Source organism: Prenolepis imparis, unplaced genomic scaffold (genome assembly GCF_030444845.1).
Source record: "Prenolepis imparis isolate NDT839.2.m4 unplaced genomic scaffold, iyPreImpa1.0 SCAF_2, whole genome shotgun sequence".
Lineage (NCBI taxonomy): Eukaryota > Metazoa > Arthropoda > Insecta > Hymenoptera > Formicidae > Prenolepis > Prenolepis imparis.
Window position 1 is genome coordinate 6690282 of NW_028141160.1, and position 23563 is coordinate 6713844.

At 40.4% G+C, this 23563-nt stretch overlaps 1 protein-coding gene across 1 annotated transcript in view; it reads left to right on the forward strand.

Moving 5' to 3' along the window:
• Nucleotides 1-23563, forward strand: part of LOC145932902 (ankyrin repeat domain-containing protein SOWAHC-like) — a 114866-nt gene that overhangs the window by 63383 nt on the left and 27920 nt on the right. The window contains exon 7 of the mRNA XM_083032129.1: nt 15369-15380. Within this exon, the coding sequence (XP_082888255.1) occupies nt 15369-15380 (12 nt within the window). The remainder of the gene's footprint in view (nt 1-15368; nt 15381-23563) is intronic.

The window sequence follows — 23563 nt, forward strand, 5'->3', positions numbered from 1 at the left end:
TAAAGCCGCTAGAGGTTTCGTCTCGCGGCTGTTGGCTGGAAGTTGAAAAATCGCTGTTGAAGAAGGCGCGTCCTCTCCTCTTCTCTCCCTCTAGTCAAACTGTTTCTCTCCCTTTCTCGCCTCCCGGCCACGAGGTACCACCGAACAGCGGGTAGGTGCATCATATTCATGTTTGTACACAGTAGCTCGGCCGTTTCGATATACACACACACACACACACACACACACACACACACCTATGCATAATATCCCTGGCCGTAATACGGCGTGGGGCTCTACGTCGCGTCGTTGGTTCCACCGGACAACGCCACGTGATGGTAATGGCCGCGATAATTATTTAGATAGCGGACGATATATGCTTCCTAACGCAGCATGGGACCCCGAGTCGCGTCGTTTCCATGGTGCCCCCGTTGGTCGGTGTAAGCCGGGGGGAGACGTGGCCTTCCGAAGCGGTGGAACCTATATATAGCCACTATCGTCGCGCTCATTGGAAATGATATCCTGGTCCCTCTTCGCCCTCATTATTTCCCTGCCGCTTGCACGAAACTATATACCCTCTCGGATCGCTCTCGAGATGAAGTCGTTTCCCGGTTAGACCCGCGTGATGATGCTGCGCGACCTCGAATTTGTGTTAAGACACGCACTCTTGCGCAAAATATACACGGAATACAATTATCTGGTTACACAATTGACGTGGGAGATATTTAGAAGTCGTAAATAGACTTTTGAGTGGCATGTGTGTGCGATCTAATATATCTCAGAGTGAATTGACATTTTTCTATGTTTTTCTCGTGATCTTTAAGAAAAAAATATCAGCTATATCATAGTTAAATTTTAGGTGTTCCTATATTACACCTGAATTTTAGCTCTATTGAACTATAGTTTAAAAATATGATAACTAAATTTCAGGTGTGATATAAGGATACCTAAAATTCAATTAGCTAATTTTTATTGTCCATTAGAGTTCAGATTCACGAATTAAGGTACCGCGCGACTTAGGGAAGGATTTAGGGGTGGAGATTTTAACGCGATATTTTCAATGTTGAGCACGAGCTGTGACGACTTAAAAGAGAGATAGCGATAAATCAGAATCGCGGCTAATCGTTCTATTTATAGAGATCCCCTCGGGAGAGTCTAGACAACTGGACTCTCGTCAGGATACTTCCTCGTGGCTTCCCGACAGATTTTCAGGTGGATTAACTCGCTTCGCCGTTGTGTGGCGGGACATTACTTCCACGCAGTGCACCTCCGGTCCACGAGCGGATCCTGGGGCTGAGAGTCCCTCGATTTTCGCATAAATCAGTCCTGGTTCCCCGACCGTATAACCTGCCCCTGCTCCTTCCTCGACGTTCCACCCACGGGAACCCAGCAGCAAGAGAGAGAGAGAGAGAGAGACGAAAGGAAGGATCGCGGAGAAACGAAGAACGAAGGGGCGCTATTTTATTGCCGGCTTAATAAATGGAGGCTCTTTTATTTGCTCCAGCCAGCATCCGCTCGTAGTTTGCCAACCTGTTTGCTAACAACAAATTAATCGGGTGACGTATCCCGGCGATACATACTATATATATATATATATATATATATTTGTATATACGCGTGTATCCGTGAGTCCCATCTCTCTCCCCCCGTTTCCGTCTTCTGCGTCGTTCCACCTTCTTTTTCTCCGCGCTGTCCTTTTCCTACATGATCGAGGACGACAGACGAGAATGGGCAGCTCGACAGCGGTTCCTTCACCCCTTCGAACGACTTGCAACCTGCTGCTCACTCTCTTGGTCATTTCTTTTCCCTTCCTTTCAGTTCCTTCTTCTCGTCCCGTTCTCTTTCTCTCTCTCTCTCTCTCTCATTGCACTCGACGCGGTGCGTCTGACCAATACATATATACCTACGTACAAGCCTCTGTAATTCATAACGCGAACGCTCTTCGGTTTCTTGCCGGCCATAAGCCGAAAAAGGAAGGGAGAGACGAAGCGAAACGACGGACAGATCTGACGTCACGTCTCATTCCATCCGGGAAGGAAGACCTGACCTGGCCAATATCGGTGCCGGGCCTCTTTTCCCGACTGGAATGAGACGTTTCTGGGTTCTGTCCTTTCTGAGTGCCCTTGCACATATTTTTCGCAGAAGAAAATAAGTAGAGATATATGGTCTGAAGATGAATAGGTAGATAAGGGCGTTAAATCTCCTGCAGTCTCGTTGGCTGATGACAGCGAATTTATTAAATCAGGTTGACCTTTGAATTAATTTTAATATATTTACTCATATTCATAATAAAGGATATGAGATCAAGGTTGAACATTCGCAATAATTCCTCCATTTATCGTTTGGCACCGATATTCGGGGATTATCGTATTTTCATGTTGCTCTCGCGCCAGAGATTCTTATAACACATATATTTTTTAACTAAATACAGTTAAACTTGTCGTATCTTGGAAAATAGTAAGAAATATTTTTCGGAATCGCAATCGTGAGATCGAAGAGAGAGAAAGAGAGACGGAGAAACTGTCAAGAAGGCCTGCAAATGACGACAAGTTACTGACGTACCGATACATTTCTATCGGGAGTAATAAAGCCTCCGGTCCCTTTTCACGTCCATCGGAATTCATCAAGGGAGGAACCTCGGTCCCGTTTACTTTTCGATCCGCATCGATGCATCACCCAGCGATCGCCTCGACGCGACTTTTTCTCCCGCGGCGCGGAAGTTTTTTTCCTCTCTCTCTCTCTCTCTCTCTCTCTCTCTCTCTCTCTCTCTCTCTCTCTCTCTCTCTCTCTCTCTCTCTCTCTCTCTCTCTCTCTCTCTCTCTCTCTCTCTCTCTCTCTCTCTCTCTTCTATCTCTCAACCTCTCTCTGAATACCGATCACGGATCCCCGGACGGAGGAGACGAAGAAGAGATCCAGGGTATAGAGGAGAAGGATGTTGCTCTCTTCTTCATCTCCGGACCGGAGGAGCCGCGCGGACATCCGACTGAATGACGCCCGAGGGATTTTGAATTCCATCGTGAGAAGCCGCGTGCACGTGCTTACGTAAGAGAATCTGGGCAAAAGGCGACGCAAGAAAAGAGCTCTTCGCGTCCCTCCTCCTCTCTCTCTCTCTCTCTCTCTCTCTCTCTTTCTCTCTCTCTCTCTCAAATCTCTCTCAAATAATCATTTTATTTTAATTCATCATTTTCATCATATAAATTATTTTGATCATTTTGATTATATATATTATATTATATATAATTAATAACATATATAAAAAATAATAAATACATATAATGAGATATAAAAAAATATGTATATATAAATATATGCAATAAAAAAATATAAAATAATCAAGCGATCAAAATGAACAAAATAATAAAATCAATTAAAATGATGAAAATTATTAAGCGATTATAATGATCAGAATAATGAAAACGATAAATTGATCGAAATAATATACATCTTTTTATCTCCCTCGCTACGACGAGGTATGTACGCTGCACCTGTCGGTGCAATCCAGACTCGGTAAAGAGCGGCGTATCGTGATCATCGGTCGCCAGCATCGTCGTCGTGGTTGTCGTCGTCTCTTCTTCGTCGTCGTCGATGCTCTTCTCTCGGCAGCTACCGGAACTCTCTCTCCGGGCAGGCTCCGTACCGGCGGTCATGCGTCGCAACTATAATTTGAAATAATTTATAAATCCTATTCAATTCAAATTAAGGCTCTACTCTGTCGGATGAATAAAAGATGGGCCCAAAGACCTGCTCGCGCCCGCTCTTGCGCTCTCTCGACGAGATGAGCAGCGGCGCAAGCGCAATAATGCGCGTGCACGCGGGCAAATGGTGTTCCATTATACGCCATTCTCCAACGCGAATTGCCTCGAATTCCTGCCGAGATTATGATCGCGATATATTTCGCCGATCGCGCATAAATAGATATAGATATCAACATATGTTTTTGACAGATTGTCCACAGAAGGTGCAAAGTGTATCTCAAATTTATCGTATACGATTCTTATACTTTTTTTCATCTCTTCCGTTCTATTCTTGATCTAGAGATGAAGATATCTGGTGCAAAATTATTTTTCTGCAAACTCGCGAGCGCAGCTCTTTTCTAACACGCAATTAATTCCGCGCGCATCTCGCTCTCTCCCGCGGGATTTTGACGTCATATTTTATCGCACGAAAAATCCGACGGGGCTGGCGGGTGTGCGGCCTTTTTCCCCTTGTTATCCGTTGGCGCCAAGAGGAGGGAACGGAGGAGGAGGAACAGACGCGGGAATTATAAAGCATTACAACGAGTGCTGTTAACGCGCCGTGTCCAATCCGGGCGGGACTCTCGAAAATAAAATACAAAATGACGCGACAACGCTTGGCGAGCCTCTCTGTCAAATCCATCGCCGACATTCCGAATCTATCCGCACTCTTGTCCCCCTCACCCCTCTTCCCTTCTGTATATGTGTCCGCCAGTGTGCATCGATAGCGCATTTTTTCCCTCTTGGTCCACGTGATTCAGCGAGCTCGAAGCAATTGTTCTCTGTCGCTCTTTTTTATTCAGTCCCTCATCGCTGGAGATTAAAGACCCTATATGTCGGAAAAACACCGAAAAAGAGGAAAGATTTGTATAAATTGTAATTGGGTATAGTTCAAATTTTTTATAATAATTAAGTGACACAAAATTGACAAAACAACAAAAAGTCTCTCGACTAGTCTCCTTTTCATATCTGAATTTATATATCAGAGTCTTTTTTAATATTTAATATTTTAGGGATTCTATAGTATATACAGTTCCCTCTTACTTTGAGAATACAATTTTTTTTATGTAGTTACCTTAATTGCTACAGCATGAATTTTTTACCAGCCCGCTGTTTCACGAAGATTCATTAGGATTCTATTTTCTCCTGACGAAATCATTTCGGGCTCTCATTCGGAAAAGAAATCGCCGCGTACGACCGAAAGAAAGAAAGCCGGAAGACCAAACCTGGCAATTAGGTCGAGGATAAACGGGTGCGGGAGATGTTGCCGCGTTCAATTTTTCTTCCGCGTTACGTCGAGATTCAGCGGAGAAAGCTCTCTCTCTTTCTCTCTCTCTATCCTTCTTGGACCGAAGCGGAAAAGGGGAGGAGAAGAACTAAAATCAATTTGTTCGTATCTCCCCGCCGCTTCGCGAAGATTGCGTTTTCACCCCGGGACACGAGGAACAGCGACGACTTTCAATTCGTCTTTCCGGCGCACCCTCCCTCTTCCATCCCTCTTTCCACCCTCTTCTGTCCCGCTCGTCCTAGCTAGGCGAAGAGCACACGCACGTAACATAGATGTATAAGCAGGTTCGCAGGCTTCTTGCTCTTTCCCTTAAGCGCGCGCGCGAGAGAGAGGACGATCCGCTCGAATTGCAAATCAAATAGAATGCAATCCGCTGCAGCGGCGGTTACATTGCGCGGACGACGTTTGTGCGGGATATATGCCTTCCGCTCTGATATACGTTTGCTCTTTTCTTTCATCGTTGAAGAGAGAGAAAGCGAGAGAGAGCTCCTTAAGAGGAACAAGAACGCGATCGCGCGTCGACGTATATACAGGGTGGGCTGTTTTAATGTCCCACCCTATATATCTTTTTTTTCCTAAAGCCTTTTACGAAAAAATATTTCGCGCAAAAGTTGTTTGACTTTGAGCATCAGACAGCGATATCAATTTGTTTACAGATGTCACCACTTTCGAGAAATTCACTAATCACTTCTCATCATTTTTTTTATTGGAATTTTTTTTAACAAAAATTGTCTCTTGTCGAGACAAATCAATCATATATATATTAGTTAAGGATTTTCTTGATTTTTCTATGAGTTACACAATTTTTTGTAATTAAGTAGAAAAAAAGATATTTAGGATGGGACATTAGAGAATGGCCCACCCTGTATATAACATTGAAGAGTACCTCAAATCTACTCAAATTTTTTATTTAAAAAAAACAGATTTCTTATAAATCTCTGATATTTCGATAGATCCCAAAATCATCGGCGACAGGATTATTATTATTATTATTATTTCTCCGAGCAACTTTATTTCGCCATCTTCATTCTTTCCAGCAAAAAAATATTCGATTTGCGCAAAATTTTTCGCGCGTGGATGAAAAAAAAGAGCGGATCGTTCCCGTGAAAGCGGCCCGCAGAGTCATGTTGCTCAGCGGAGCCAATCGAGAGTTTATCAAGCGCATTCGGGAATATTCGCCGCTCAATTTCGTTTCCCCCCCTGTTTAATCATGGCCCGGGCCCCCCGGTCGGGGGTGGCTCGCACGGCCGTTTCGCATAGAGGGGTACGCTGCTCGGAGTGTTTTGCCGTAGAGGGGTTGCTGAGGGGGCGGCGGCAATAGCCCCGACTCGGGCCGTCATTTGTCAGGGGCTGTCGCGCCGCGAGCGTGTTTCTGTTCCAGCGGCGCAGATAGCGGCCCATCCATAGGCCGTTCATCTTTATTCCTTTATATATATATATATATATATATATATATATAGAAAGAGAGAGAGAGACAGAGAGAGACCCTATTCCCCAGGCCTCTGTCCTCCTCCATCCCTCTCCTCTGCCCCCCTCTCCCCCTCGCTCCGACTCGCGTCTCCCCGTGTGCCACCCCACACGCCCTACACGATTCTCTCTCGAACTCATTTAATTACAACAAACAATTTATTAGGTCCATCCGGGGATCCGCCCACGGGGTATAAAATGGAGGGGAAAGGATAGAAGGAGGGAATAGGTCAGGGGGTGGACCAGGCGCCACACTTGTTCGTTCGGGCGCAAAACGCCCGAGGAAAGCAAAATTATTCCGTCAGGGATTATAAGCATCGCGCGCCTCGTCTGGCTGTCATTCTGAGCTTCTGGGTCAAATGATGCCGCATAATTAACGAGTACGCTCTCAGGATGATGCGATTCATGCAAAGCTTTCTTTACTCTATTCTTAATATACATATAATAAACTTTATCTTTAAAAAATATGTACATATGTATATATTTATTTAAAATAAATTAAGGTTTTTTTAATGGTAATTAAAAATTTTTTAAGAATACAAAAAATATATATTTTTAAATATATTATAAATATATATTTTTGTTACCTTAAAAAATATATTTTTTAAAAATGATTTCGTTATGATACATATATATAATAAAATATATAGTATATATATTATAGAAAAAAGAATCTTAAAATTTTTATATATTTATATAAATAGAAAATGAGAAAAATATATGACATGTGTGGGGGAAAATTAAGACGCGTTCTTTAATCGCGAAAATGCGATACGCCTCGATCGAACAGATATACGAAAGTGTGACGCCACTGAAGACGAGAGCGTGAGATTCGGAAACAGAAGTAGTCTCTCACCGAATCACTCTCGACGAATCACAAGTTACACCAGAAACCCAGTCCCGCTGTGTGAAAAGCAAAGGAGCCGATAAGGATCGCGGGCACCATTGTAACGAACCATCAGGCGTAATTGAAGCCGCAATTTCATCTGCTCCCGGTGACTTGTTCAGCCCATCTTTTTTTCCTCTTCTTCCTTCACCCACGTGAATTCGAAATAGCGGATTCTTTAATAAAGATCACGCGCTAACGCAATTCCAAGTGTGGAAAGTCGCGGAATTTTCCACGGACCCCCCTCGTTGATTCACATGTGTTTCTCCCGTGAAAGCGAGAGATTCGACATTAGGATTAAAGATCGGAGGAATCTCACAGTATCAGAGATCTTGATGATTTTATTCGTATCTTCTTGCCTTATCACATGCTGAATCCGCGATTGATAATCGCCGCGATTTACGACCGTGTTCGCATGATAATTTACCTGGGTGCGGCTTTCCGAGGGTATACGCTATGTGGGTGTTCGCCTCGATGACCTCTGACCTTTCCCTCGTTCTCCAGCCTCTTCTTCCTGCATCTCCCGCGAGGAATATATATATATATATATCCGTTCGGGGACGCGCATAAAGAATTGTCTCGCGCTATCTTACGTTGATAAGATTTGCCACTCGAAACGCTCGTTCATCATCCTGTATAAGCGGCTCGGTCATTCTTTCGGATGCTAACAACCGTGTGATCTATCGTTTCCGGGTTTTCTACCCTGTTTTCCGAGACTTCCGCGAGCGATTCGTTAAACTAGTTTTATTATAAGCCGTCGTCGATTATCTTAATAGTCGTCTCCACGAACCTGGGGTTCAGCCAGATGACACGAGCCATAAAAACGCTCGAGATCTTTCGGATCTAATGATCTGATATTCGTCGTCTCAGCCAATAGTGACTTAGAACTTAAATAACCTCGCAGAATTTTTAGAATGATTATGTTTCAATAAAAAAATCCTAATTTCTAAATAGGAATGACGAGATCTTGTGCAAAACCTCCACTGAAAAAATTGTACTCTCAATTTAAGAATTTTCCACTTATTTTTTGAATATCCTAAATTCTAAAATAAGCGCCAAAAGAATCTTCTTACTTTAAGAAGAGATCCTCTAAAAATTAATATCATTCCTAATTTATAAAAATATAATCGAAATGGGATTTATTTTTATATTATTTTACAAGCAAAGAAAGCATAGACATATAAACAGAGTATGAGACACAAGACCCGAGTTCTGAACGATTAAATTAGATGTGTTTACACGTTACTTATTTATTTATATTTATATTATTATTTGCGAATACTTCTTTTAAGTCGCTCGAGTCTTCTTTTTTTCGAGCTACTTATAACTTCATCCATTCTTTTAATAAGCTATACCATTTCAATGACAAGCACTGCACTGTACTATAGTTAATGATCTACTATAAATTGCAATACTATATAAAACCATATACGTGTTGCTGCAATAATATAATTATACAAAAAGCCAATAATATGGTCCGCATAAAAAAACATACGTTTGTTTGTTATTAACAAAGAATATATTCTTACATTGTCAATATGAAAAAGGCTAATAAAGAGAACTACCAAGCCAGATATTAGGCAAGAAAATAGTTTTTAAATTCCTCTTTAATTATTTTGACCTCAAAATTAAATTCCTTTTTAATTATTTCGACTTCAAAACAAATATTAGACGCAACAAAATAATTTCTAATTTCTCTTTTTTTGAAGTTAAAATAATTAAAGAGAAATTTAATTTTAAAGTCAAAATATAATTAAAGAAGAATTTAAAAACAATTTTGTTATACCTAATATCTGCGTCTGACTCTTATTAGCTTTTTTCATACCTGAATTTATATATCAGATATCCTTTACAATTTATTTATATTTCTATCAATATATTCTTATAGTTTTAGATAATGTTTTAGAAACACAAATATCTGTCAAAAGGGATTTTATAGCATACAGTCCTCTTCAAGAATACAATGTTTTCGGTGTTGTCTCTTCTTATACCAGAGCTACGTCTTCGATTTAGAATGATTGACGCTTACAACAATATCTTATCATCGTGACGTCATACATTACAACGCGCGTTCTCTTTCGTACATGAAAAAGGGATGTCTCGTCGCTGATCTGGCTTGATTGACAAGTTTAGCCGAGGAAGTAGTTTACCTGAAGTCTTGTCGAAGGATAGGGCGAGCGGAAACGCCGTCGAGAAAAGAGTCGTAAAGATCTTTCACCTCCGCCTCACTCGCTCGCACGTCGTAAACCATCTTCTACGAGTTTCTCGAATACGATCTGATATTATTACCGCGATCCCGTCATATTATATAATAATATATGGCCTCCTATACACGCTGTAGGCTGTTTCCCGGGAAATACTGACAGAAATAAAGTCGCCGAAGAAAAATTTTTAAAAATCATATCAGGAATCGATATTCACGAGAAAAAAAATAATCGAGGAATGTATTTTTCGTAATTTTTAGACGGAATCCTATAAAAATAGCATTCAGGAAGGATAATTCTTTAAATAATTCGAAATACAATTATAAAGGTTGCGTGTTAAGTAAATTTAATAGGATAGATTTATGGAAAAAAAAAATTAATAAGGGTTGCGGTTGTTTATAAAGTCCACAATTATCGAACGTGCTAAAATAAGCGGGGAAAAACAAGTCTCTCTCTCTGACCAGAATAAGTCATCTATATCGCGCGTCGTTGACTTGCACATTTTCAGACACAACAACGTCGTGCAATTTCGTTTCATCAAGATAGCCCTCGTCGACGCAAACAAAGTGCTTCCAACACGAAGTAATTAATTACGGTGATCTGATTGCACGCGATTAATCCTGCCGACTTTCGAGCGGATCATTAATTAAGGGTGAATGAATGTCTCGGAGAAGGGGAGAGGAAGTACGGGATATGTAGGTATCCCTTCGAGAGGACACGCTCATTTATTTGGAATAATTTAGTTTAAATGAGAGTAAACCGTGTCTTATCCCCCTTCTTCCCCTCATGCATTTCTTCAAGTTCACGGTCGATAAAAGCAGCCTCGAAACTCGATTTTCATTTGCATTCGAGATATGATCGATCCTTCTATTAATTCGCGAGGCCATTATTACTTATGATATTTACACGTAATTTACATATTTTTTTTTACAATCATATATATTATCGTATCTCTCATTCATCAGCGAAGAAGATCGAGCTTTTAATTGCTTCGTCGTAAACACCTGCCGTGAAGACTCGAGGTGCCCCAGATGCAATTTCAGGGAGAATAACGTATTCTTTTCGCACCGAGAAATCACCGTAGAAATTACTGTACTTTGTGTATATACAAACAGCAGCGGGATGTAATTATTATTCGGTACGCAAACGCGCGGGGGCGGGTTTTCCCCCCGATCTCGCGAGCTTTTTTATTTATATACGGGGTACTCATTGTACCTCTCTCTCTCTTTCTCTCTCTCTCATACTAGGAGTTTTCTCGCCGAAGAAAAAGCGCGGCGAAAGCATCGCTTACCAAGGGGTGGTCCTCTCCTTCGCGTTGCCCCCCCCCCCGGCCCCCCTTGCCTCCTTTCGCATTCACGAGCTTCGCGAGCTTAAAATGCGGCAACGTTAGGCGGATGTTTTAATTTGTTTGCGCCACGTCGAGCTAAACCGCGTAACCACCGTACTCTGTGTTGCGTCGAGCATAAAAAACCCGGCGCGCGATCAGCCCCCCTCTCCCCCCCTCCCCCTCGACCGACCAATCTCTCCGAGGAATTCCTACTTTGTTATTTAATTATACGATCACGGCTTCCGGTGTATTCACATTTTGATTATGAAAAAAAAGAAGGAAGAGGGAGGGGAAAAAAAACCGCGCGTTCTTTCTCGTGGCGTGATTTCGCCATTTCACCCCCTTCTCTCTCCCTCCTCTTTCTTCGTACCCCAGCGCAACCTTTGTCCGCAAGATCAAGCGGTTTAATAACATGATTTCAAGAAGCGGCAGCGGTCGGGTACATTAAGGTCAGGTGGGTCAAGATATATAAGGATAATAGCCCGCCACCGATCGATCGATCCATCGATGAATCGATCGACGATAGCTCTTGATAGATCCGAGTAAGATGTTGTATAGCTCTATACTATGTAAAGCTCGTAGATTGCAATGAACGCGCGGCGAGTTTTGTCGAGAGGAGAAGAAGAATGTATTAGGGCACCTGAGTGATGGATGAATTTAAATGTCATCTGTACTTATAAATCAAGTACAGCCTCAAAATACCGCGGCTATTAAATTCTATATTCAAAATTATTAAAGGAGAACTAATTTTATAAAATATTACAATTAAAAAGAATACTTATTTTTGTCAAACGCGAATTAAAAAGAATACTTATTTTTGTCAAACGTGAATTAAATTTTTTTTAATATTTTAAATACATTTTATTCGTCTAATTCCCCAAATAAATATGTAAAATTTAATTCTTTTAAAACTTATTCATTTACTTATTATACTAATTTTATACTACAATTTTTTATATATTATATTTAATTAATAGTAAAATATTATACATATTATTTAAAATATTTATATATTTTACATAATTTTCTGTATATTTTTAAATAATTAATATCTAAATTAATTAATTACGAAATAAATACTAAACTAATACTTATCGCACTGAAAAAAGATTTTCGGAACAAGAAGATCGATCGGAAAAATTTCCCAAAAATCTGTCGAGGCGATTCTCTCGTACGAAACATTTTTTTCTCGATAAATAAGAATTCACCAACTTCCATCCGAGAAAGACGGTCGATTTCGATAACTCTGTCGTATCTCGATATAACACGAGACGCGATGCCTTAATGATGAGATCGTAGAGAGCGCAAAAGATGGGCCGTGCTCTCACACATACACACACTCGGGGTCAAGGTGGGGTCGCGGAGTGTAAAAATAATAATCAATCGAACGAGCGGTAAGTGAGAGCTCGGCAATTACGCGGTGGCGGCGGTGCCTGTGCTGCGGTTTACCCCAGGCCGCGGGCGAGGGGGGCGGAAGAGGGGGATCGGAGAGAGAACTTCCTTCTACCGCGCCTTTAATTCACCCTCCGTCCCCCTCTCTCTCTTTCACTCTTCTTCGCGCGCGCGCGCGCTATCATAACGTAACATAACGCAAGACTCCCTCGCTTTATATTATTAAAAGTTGAAAATTCCGGTGGGAGCCGGAGCGATCTTGCGGCGAGCCTCTACTACAGGTCTCTATAGCCTCTCCATCTTTCTCCATCCCTTTTTCTCTTCTCTCTCTCTCGCTCTCCACTTTCCTCGAGAGTTTCGCATCTTTTTTCTCTTCGCCCCCCTCCCTCTCCCCTCGATAAATTCATACAAACGTTCATTGGTGCGGCGGCGTCTCTTGTGCCTCGTAATATTGGCCATTCTGGTAGCCAATCGTGTTATGGCTCTATCTCTCTTCCGCAGTTCTCGAAGCATTCCCATGGATAATCGTATTACCTATCTATCTCTTCTTGTATACCGCCGCCTCGAGATGTCGATGAGTCGAAAAACACGCGGCTATCTCTTTCTCTCCCGCTTTCCGCCTCTTAACCGCGAATATCGATAAACTTCTCTCCTCTCGAAAGTTTTCTCGCGGTCGGATGTGGAAATGCGCCGGCGCGTTTCTTCTCACAAGTTTATCATTAATTCGACACGTGTGTAGCCGTGTCGTCTCGAGATTAAGGGGGATTAGAGGAGATACAAGCGAGATATCGGAGCGATTTTAATTAAACCAAAATTTATCGTTTATTCGCCGACTTTCATTGGCGAGATTTCACTTGGTTCGCGATGTGGCCGGTGAATATATATGTGTGGTCCTCGGTATATACTATACATCGACGAGAGAGAGTTTCTCTCTCCGGTTGTCGATCCGCCTGACAATCCGATATTGTCGAAAGGTGGTAAAACTGTCCACCGAAGAGTAAAGAGATCGTATAGCGAATACGTATGCAGATGTGTGCGTGCGAATTGTGAGAGTTACGCGACGCGTCCAATTGCCATTTACTCGCAGATTGATTGAAACGCGCCAACGTTGCTGTTACAGTGTTTTTAAACGAAACAAGAGTCAGCGATAGAATTTTTCATCAACGAAAAAGCGGGAGGGAATATGGGAAAATTTAAAAAAAAAAATGAATTGGAAAGATTTAAAATAAATCAATTAGATTAATAGATAAAATATAACTCATGATGCAAGCTTGAGTTTTTTTTTATTCTTCAAAGATTTATTTATAAATTTTGTCATAATTAAGTCTGATATTTACATTCCATATTATGGAAATTTCAAACGTAATTAAAGTCAGCAATAGAATTTTTCGTCATCAAAAGAACAAGAGGGAATATAAGAAAATTTAAAAAAATAGATGGAAAGTAAAAATAGATTGATTAATAGGGATTTATCAAGTAAATTGTAATTATAATTCATGGTGGAAACTTAAGCTGTTTCTTGATTCTTTAAAAATTCTAAATTTTAGCAATTTTGTGTCATAAATTAAGTCTAATATTTATTATACATACCATATTACAATTTTTAAATGAAATAAGAATCAACGATAGAATTTTTCGTCAACGATAAAACAGGAGAGAATATATAAAAAATTAATTGAAAAGTAAAAATAAATCGATTAACAGATTATAAGTAAATAATAATTTACAACAGAAGCTTAAGTTTCTTGATTCTGCAAAAATTCGTTTGTAAATTCTAGCACTTCTGTTATAATTAAGTCATTAATTAATAATATTTATGTTTCATATATATTATAATTTTACACGAAACAAGAGTCAGCAATAGAATTTTTGCGAAAAAGAGAGAAAATATAGGAAAATTAAAAGAAATTAATTGGGAAGAACAAAAATAAATCAATTAAGAAAGACTACTCAATAAATTATAATTACAATTCACGATGGACGATTAATCTGTTTCTTAATATAGATATTTACTTTAAAAATATGTTTATAAATTCTGTCATAATTAAGTTTAATAATTACACACAAACACACACATACACACTCTTTCTCTCTCCCTCTCTTTCTCTTTTTTTGTAACTATCTATATTGATTTAATCAATATAAATAATTCAAACACACATCAGGATTCTTTGCGTTCCATACCTCGATAGAATCTCGTTTACGCGCAGAATAAACTGTTCGTGGAACATCAATCTCGAGGCGGGATATTATTTTTACTCTCTCGCGATATATTGTCCTTTTATTTTACACGGTTAACGACGACGACGACGACGACGACGACGACGATCGGTAACCCTCTTCGATCGATCGCGAAATGATCCAGAAGAGCTGGAATGATTCCGCCCCCCCCCTCCCCCCAGGCGGTTTTTTTTCTCGCGCGATATTACGTATTATGCTAAACACGCGAAAATGGCTTTTTAAATGAAACATCTACATTTATGTAGTCAACCTGGCCGTTCGTCGTTCTCGACGTCTCCAACCACCCCCTTTCGCGGACGATCGAACGAGATCGGACGGAACACGAGAGAGAAAGAGAGGGGCACCGGCGAATTAAATGCAATTTTCGTCCACCGAGGCATGCATAACAAATTGTCGAACGTCTTTATACTTAGAAACTGCGGCGACATTATGCACGGATTGCGGGGGGACGCAGGGGGACGCAGGGGGGCAGAGCTATTTCGTCGCGCGGCCGATTACAATCCGATTATTATATGCCCTGCATAATGTCCCCCTTTCTCTCTCTCTCTCTCTCTCTCTCTCTCTCTCTCTCTCTCTCTCTCTCTCTCTCGTTCCCTCCTTTACGTGTAAGCACGTACTCAGCTGCGCGTAATACGATCGACGAGAGCGGTGCGAGCGGAATTTCTAAACGAATGCAATTTAAGAGGGAGCAAAATAAGGCTAAGAAACTCCCCGGCTACCGGGAGCGGAGCCGCCGCTGCTACGCTCGATTCTTAAAATTGAAAATTAAACGTTTCGTAGCGCACAAGTGAATTTTTAAACCCCCGGCGCATGCATCTAACCCCGTGCCTTCACGCTTTTTCTGTTTCAGGATCCGACTTCCGTGAGTATAGGTCATTAAGTTTACCGCCAAATGCTACAAAGTAATGGGTTTCGGCCCGGAGAAGATTGTGCCCTCTCCTCCCCCTCGGAGCCCCCGTCGGCAATTAATAATTGCGGTTCTTGCCGGAGGTTTCTTCGCGTAAACACGAATAAGAAAGAGGGAGAGCCGCCGGGGCCGAGCCGGGAGAGAAGTTTCGCGGGTATCAACATGCATGTAGTTTACATTGCTAATCGCTGAAAAAGTCCCGCGATGCCTGTAGCAATAATTCGTAATAATAACTCGAGTGGTGCGCCTGGTGCGAAACTTCTCTCCCGGCTCGATTATTAACGTTATACGCTGATTTCTGTGTTACATGTATGAATCGATCTTCGTGGACCTGATCTTCGATGCGAATATATCGTTTACACAGGGCGTAAGTATTTTTCTTTTGTAATTTTTTTTGACATATTTATCATTTTATTTTTGATATTTATGTCAATTATTTGTCTGTAATTTTCACGTAAGCGCACGTTTCATTTACAAAATTGTAGATCTATATTTATTACAACCAATGATTATTATTTTAATTCAGCTATGATAATAAGCAAGAAATAATTAAAATAAATATCTAACAAATTATAACTTTACAAATTATTGGAGAACTTCTCTACTTTTTTTTTCATTGGTTGTAAATAGATGAGATCTCTTTTGCTTATACGCCTTTATTTTCCCATCCTTTATAGATGAACAAGAATATTATAAATGCTTCTTAAAATTAAAAAATAAAACTTATAAATGCATTGTGCACGGCGAGCGATAAAAGCAACGCAGGAGAATCTATAAATATCATTAGTTGTCAAAAGATTGATACCGTGATTCCGGATCCATCAACGATACTGTAACATCCCTTCGTGTCGGTCGATCATCGCGCGGCGGGTCAACAGGGTCATTCCGTAGAAGGGGGGCGAAGGGGGCCCGGGCCCGAAACGACGGAATGCATAACTGACGTCTCTATAGCAGTAAAACTACGCTTCTCGGCGTCCCGACGGGGGTCCACAGACGTCGTCGGAGACATTGAGCGCCGCAGGCGGCCATTGTCTCAGAGAGGTCCCACGACGAAGGGCTCGACCTCGGCTTGACACGCACGGGGGGAGGTCGTGGCAACCCCCCGTCGCGGTTCCTTACGAAATTAATAATCGAAATTCGAGTATATCCCTATACGCGGGGACCAGAAGTTACTGCGCGGCGGGGAAACCCACCTGAGCGGACGCCGCGACGGAATGGGGGGAGGGGGGCGGTCCCCCCCGCGAATGTCGCGAATGCTCACGCGACGAGAAGGAACGCCGATCGTTAGTGAGTTATAATACGACGGAAAAGAGGGTGTGTGAAGTTAGCACCCTTATGTTATGCTATCATAGTTCTGTTAAGAGTTCTGAGTTATTTAGAACCATAGGAAGAGTTCTTGATAATTTTTTGAAATAGTTCCGGTCATTACGATAACGAAAATCAGTTTTAAAAAATAGGGCTGCCAATTTCACATTTTTTTACACATCGAGTTCCAATAGTTTTGAGCAGAGTTTTAAAGTTCTTTTAAATAGTTATATAGTTCCTGATTATTTTTTTAAAGAGTTCTGCAATTTTTATAGAGATAAAAAAACATACTTTAGAAATATCTTCGATATTGAAAAGGTACATTTTTTTATCTAAAAATTGCAGAACTCTTTCAAAAAATAATCAGGAACTATATAACTATTTAAAAAAACCTTAAAACTCTGCTCAAAACTATTGGAACTCGATGTGTAAAAAAATGTGAAGTTGGCAGCCCTATTTTTTGAAACTGATTTTCGTTATCGTAATGACCGGAACTATTTCTAAAAATTATCAAGAACTCTTCCTATGGTTCTAAATAACTCAGAACTCTTAACAGAACTATGATAGCATAACATAGGGGTGCCAACTTCACATACCCCGGAAAAGAAGTATTACGAGTGTCATTTGTCGCCGGAAAGACTTGTTGAAGGCGAATTCGCAGGGATTTCAAGTGCGAATGAAAAGCTTTATTGCATCTTCATCGCATTACGTATCTTGATTTATGAAATATGAATTCTCTTAAGTGATGTCTTTCTCTTAGTGATATTTTTTTAAATACGATTTTATAATATTATATATGAGATAAATTCATAAGAATATATTTTGTTAAAGAAAGATCTGAATTTGACCAACAATTTTGTTCATTTTTTGTTTATAATATTAAAACAAAGGGAGTCTTTTCAATGAAAAATCAGTAAAATATTTATTGATTTTAATTGATGAAATGTTGTTATTTTAATCAGTGATATGATTTTCCACCTATTTTATTTAAAAGAGAATGTAATAGAAATTTGAAAACTTATGGGGAAAAAAATCGTCTCGATAGAAGGTAGCCATTTTTTTTACCATCTCTAATGAGCTAAATGATGGCTTAAATGAAAGTTTATGGCTAATAGATTAATTCTAAACAATATTAGCAAGTGTATCAAAGAAATAAACAATCCAAAAAATTAATTAGCAACAGATAAAGCTGTAAAAATTAATTGAAAACTTACGAAAGGTATTTACATCAAGAACAATTTAGTGAAAAATTCGAATATTATTTTTATTCGATTTAAGTGTCATCAGTTATTCCTAACTTTTAGATCGCTTATTGCTCGCCTCGACATAATATTTCTAAGAATTAGTCTACTATAGTCATAAACTTTTATTTAAGCCATCGTTTAACTAAATTGGAGGCGGTTAAAAAAATGGGAAAGTTTTTCTATGGAAACTTATATTCTCGAAACTTATCTATTGATGATTTTCCACGGAATTATAAATTATTATTTACCTCGCATACCAGATTTCGGCTTCTTCGTCGTTAGATATACCGCGAGCGCGCGAGTGCTATAAGCGGGGGCAATTAAAAGCGTGCAGCGGGGACATTTATGTTGGCACTAACTGCCCGTTAAGACGGGGAACCACCTAACCGTGGAAGGTGTAATTGGCCGACATGCTGAACCTGCAGCTCGTAAAAGCGCAGCAGGCGTTCCATAGTTTTTCCGGCGCAACGTTTTTCGACAAATCGCGTTTCTTTTCGATTCGACACCTTGTATAATCAGTCTTTTTTTATTTCACGACCGCACGATCATTTTTTTTTTCGATGATCGAATCGAACATCGGAGAGAGAACATTGTGCACAGTAGAAAATCCAGTTTGCGCGCGAGAGAATTTTCATTTTGAGGTAATTAAAAAATAACTGTTTCTCTCCCCGTTAATTATGTCGGGCCGGCCGGGAAATGGAAAACTAATCGTAAACAAATTTACAAGTATACACCGGAACCCGTTGGTCGGAACCAATCCTCTTAACGTTCTCATCAAACGCATAATAGGCTGCGCGGTTAGAGAAGGATACCCTGGAGGTAAGAAACGTCTCGATGTAAAGGAGAAAAAAAAAATGAGTTGTTATTACTGTGGTTATTAATACAGATCCTGCCGGTAGATAACGTAATTGTGCTACAACAGTAGTCAGCAAGTATAATTTTAATTGCGATAAACCGTCATTACGGCAACTTTGTTCCGAATGGGTTTTACAAGAGCCAGCCCATCCTATGTAACGAAAAAGAGAATGAGAGAAATATGAAACGAGAGCGTTCATATTATTCGTATCGAATCGATAATATTACAATCCGGAACGTAAACATATACAATATCGTTTTGTTGCAAAATCACGCAACAATTTATTCGCGTAAAAAGTTGTTTATTTACTATAAAAATGTTACGTTGACGGTTTTTACGATCGCATGATACAGCACGCCGGACGTAACAATGTTGATTAGCATAGATCTAACGTAATGATAACGTAATTGCGCTACAATGTAATCGGCTAGTCGGTCGTAATACACAATATATACCGAGTGTACCCTATGTAAGGGAGAGAGAGCCGAGCACTCTCTTGCGGCTCTTGCATTTTATTATTAGTATACGCACGCCGCTCGTTACGCTACCTACCATCCGATCTTATATACTTATAAGATACGCATTCCCGACGTTCTCTCCCTCTCGCGCGCGCGCGCGCGCGGCTTCGATTAAAATGCCAGACGTCGGTTGGCAAAGAGAGAGATTTGCCGTGATACGCGATATTGTTACGCGTGTACACGTTGTAACTGTCCGGATCCGTGACGAAGTCACGCGATATGCATTATGCACGCACGTAACGTCGCGCGGCAGACGTTATTTCCGCCATCGGTCCCACGATGCAACCTGCAACCTCCTCCTCTCGCTCTCTCGCTTCTCTTCTGTGAGAAACGAGTCATTGACGCATCATCTTTAGGTTTTCGCGGTACGCGGAAAAGATACCTCTCTGTCTGTATTGCATTATTAATGACGCCGCCGGGGGAAAACCCTGGGTTAAGGCTCCTGGGTGCTCACCGCGGCCATATTGGATTGTGACGTCAGAGGCGAGAAAGCACACGCTGAAAATTCTTAGATGCCATTTTTTAATGAAAAGATATTTCGATTAAACAGCACTTCAGATGGCTTTAGCACACTCTTAAAAACCCCCGAAAACTATCCTTTTCCCTTTATAATCAATCAACATCTGTAAAATGATTGAGATGTCAGACTTTGACATGCGGAATGACTGCGCATGTGCAAAGACCAGACGGACTGGGCTTCATAATATTACATTTTACAGCTGTTGATTGATTATAAAGGGGAAACGATAGTTTTCGGGGTTTTTTAAGAGTGTGCTAAAGCCATCTGAAGTGCTGTTTCATCGAAATATTTTTTTATTTCGAAATGGCATCTAAGAAATTTTAGCGTGTGTTTTCTCGCCTCTGACGTCACGATTTCGACATGGTCGGAAAGGAGCCAGGAGCCTTAAATGGCGCGAACACAATGACGCGCGTTAATTACACATATACACATCGCCGCGTCATTATTATTTTCGATGGCATCGACGGCGCCAATTTAACGCGCGCACGTATCTTACGTAAACGCGAAACTACTAATCGCGAGACTTATTCATTCGCGCGAGATAGCATGTAATTGCGAGGCTACTGCGCATGCGCGCGCGCGAAAGGCAAAGACGCGCGCGTGTGACGTAACGAATGTATACGCGGCGTGTTTCTCTGTAAGTTTGAAAAAATGAGTGCCGATACAAGTTTGAGAAATGAGGAATTTCGAATTTGATGCAGGTATACGAAAAAAATTTGGTCAATCAACTTTTAGAACGTCGATCTTACATACAGGGTGATCTACAATAAGTGTAAAAGACTTGGACAGCTTTCAAGTTTGTGTTTGAGCTCAAGGAGCACTTGTTATATATCATACACTAGTTTGTTATTTTCCAACAATAATTAATTTATAAATAGATTGTTTTTTTTTCTAATTGTGTATATAAATATTAAATATTAAATCTACTACTTTTTCAGTAAAACTTTCATCTCTAGTTCTATAACTAAGGGTTGGTTGTTCCAACTTTTTGGTAAATTTTACCGTGACAGATAGATAAGTTCGTCATTTTTTTTTAAACTTATTTGAAAAAAGACGAAGATATGCTATCTGTCGAGTAAAATTTACCAAGAAGTTGAAACAATCGCCCCTAAATTCTATAACTAATTGAAACAAGACTTATATTCACATAACATTTTTTACTCATAATAAAATGACGTCCTGAACAAGCTGTCAAAGTCTTTTTACAACTCATCGTAGATCACTCTGTATAATTAACGAGGAGGAAAATTTGCTTCTGAAATATTCTGCAGAGAAAATGTCTCGCCGATTCAGGAATCCAGTTTTTTTCTCGACCATGTTGTTCGCGAGTGATGAAAACTATAATCGTGAGACAAATCTTTGACGTCTCGCTTTCCCTTTCGCGACGAGTCGAACGAGTTTCTTTCTTTCTTTTTTTTTTCTATCGCGGTATTGTTCGCCATATAAGAAGAAAGAAGGGATCGAGCGAGACTTTCACCGCGCGTCATCGTCTCGTCATCAGCCATCTGTTATCTGTCACCGACCGGACGAGTGCGAAAAAATGTCGCGGATTCGCGATCCACGACGTCCATCGTAGACCTCCTTGGATCACGTTAAACGACGGAGGTTCATTTACTACAGGCCGCATTACCCCTACGCGACGCGCCATTATTTTTATTAGCATAATGACAGGCGAACAACTCAATTTGCATGGAAAATCATACGGATCTCGTAACGAACCTCGCCCGCGGATCTGACGATGGTCATTCTATCGCCCCTTTATGTATATATATTATACATATATAATATGTGTATATATGTGTGTGCATTATATATTATATATGCGATACGCGAAAAATATTGCGAGGGGGCTCTTGGGATGCGATGTACGAAGAGGAGAGGAGGTCTACTAGTCCAAGTTCGCGGCGAATTCCACTCTTCAAGATATCGCTCGCTCTCTCTCTCTCTCTTTCTCTCTATCGCTCTCTTCGCGCTGGATAATTCCGTATCATCATCGAAATTGCCGTCGATCGTCGTCGTTCTTCTCTCGGCCGCGGCTCGATCGAGAGGATCGTTTGCCACCGCACCTGATCCAATCGTCCATTCGATAATTGGCGCCCGGTAATGAGACGCAGGATTGCCTGCGTCAGATTGTTCGGCCAAATTTTTGCGGTAAAAGGAAAAAGGACCAGAGGAAAAAGTAGCGCCGTTACTTTTATTCGGGAAAATAAGAAGATGAGGCGCCGATACATGTATACGTAAGTGTGAAGAGTCTGAAGTCTCATTAGGGCGAAAACATCGGTTTGTCGTCGATTCGACCGCGAATTTGCAGCGAAGTACAGCTGTCTAGAAATGAAGATAAATGCGGAATTATGTTCGGGGCGTGTAACGATTATCGCGCGATTATTTATATCGATCGTTGCCGAAGTCGGACGGATACAAATTCGACCAAGTTCTCTCTCGATACCTTAATAAGGAAGCCCGGGCTTATCTCGCGTTAAACTTCATATACGCTTCAACGAGATTGCATCTTAACGGTGAAAAAATACGCGTGTTTTGCATTTCTTTTTTTTGCAACAGACATTATTACCGATATATCGATTATAAGATATTATGGAGATCGAGCTGCTAAGATTGTATAATAAATATTTTGTATATATCTGCTTTTACTTAAGTGGTGCTGGTATTTTAATAGAATTTTTTCCCGAACGATCGTCACAAAATCACCCATCGCTTCCAATTACGTGTCATAAATTAAAAGGCATTCCATTTCGGGACGAAAGAAAAATACGCAACGCTTGCGAGAGAGAAATATTGGGTTGATTCATAAATAAGTCCCATTTATACTAAACAAATTGAATTTTAAAATTATTTACAATAAATTCCAATTCTGTTATACATTCTCCATTATTAAGTACAATTTGTTAATTTCTTCCCCAAAGAATTTTGGAGGTTTTTCCATTTAATGAAATTTTGAGTGACCTAAATAGATGAAAATCTGATGGGACAAGATCTGGAGAATAAGATGGAACTGATCACGAAAGCTCTAGAATTTTTTCCTGGGTTATTTTTAGCCGTACGTGGTGCCATGCAACAAATTTACATTTTTGGGGGTTGGTGATTGATGAGAGCCGGTTGCTTTTTTTTGCAATTTTTCTTGTACTCGCTGCACCGTATGCATCTGTTGTGATTATTTCATGTTGCAAATTCATGGTTTCTCGGAAGAAATAATTCAGTAATCATCTATAATGGAACTTACTTATGAATCAAGATAATAGATCGAAAAATCTCTGATATATACAAATACAAATAAAAATATAAAAAAAGCTGATAAAAGTCAGGCATAGAGACATTAGCAAAAAAATATTTTGAAATCCTCTACACTTAAGGCTCCTGGGTTCTCACCGCGGCCATATTGGATTGTGACGTCAGAGGCGAGAAAGCACATGCTGAAAATTCTTAGATCCCATTTTTTAATGAAAAGATATTTCGATTAAACAGCACTTCAGATGGCTTTAGCACACTCTTAAAAAACCCCGAAAACTATCCTTTTCCCTTTATAATCAATCAACAGCTGTAAAATGATCGAGATATCAGACTTTGACATGCGGAATGACTGCGCATGTGCAAAGACCAGACGGACTGGGCTTCATAATATTACATTTTACAGCTGTTGATTGATTATAAAGGGAAAAGGATAGTTTTCGGGGTTCTTT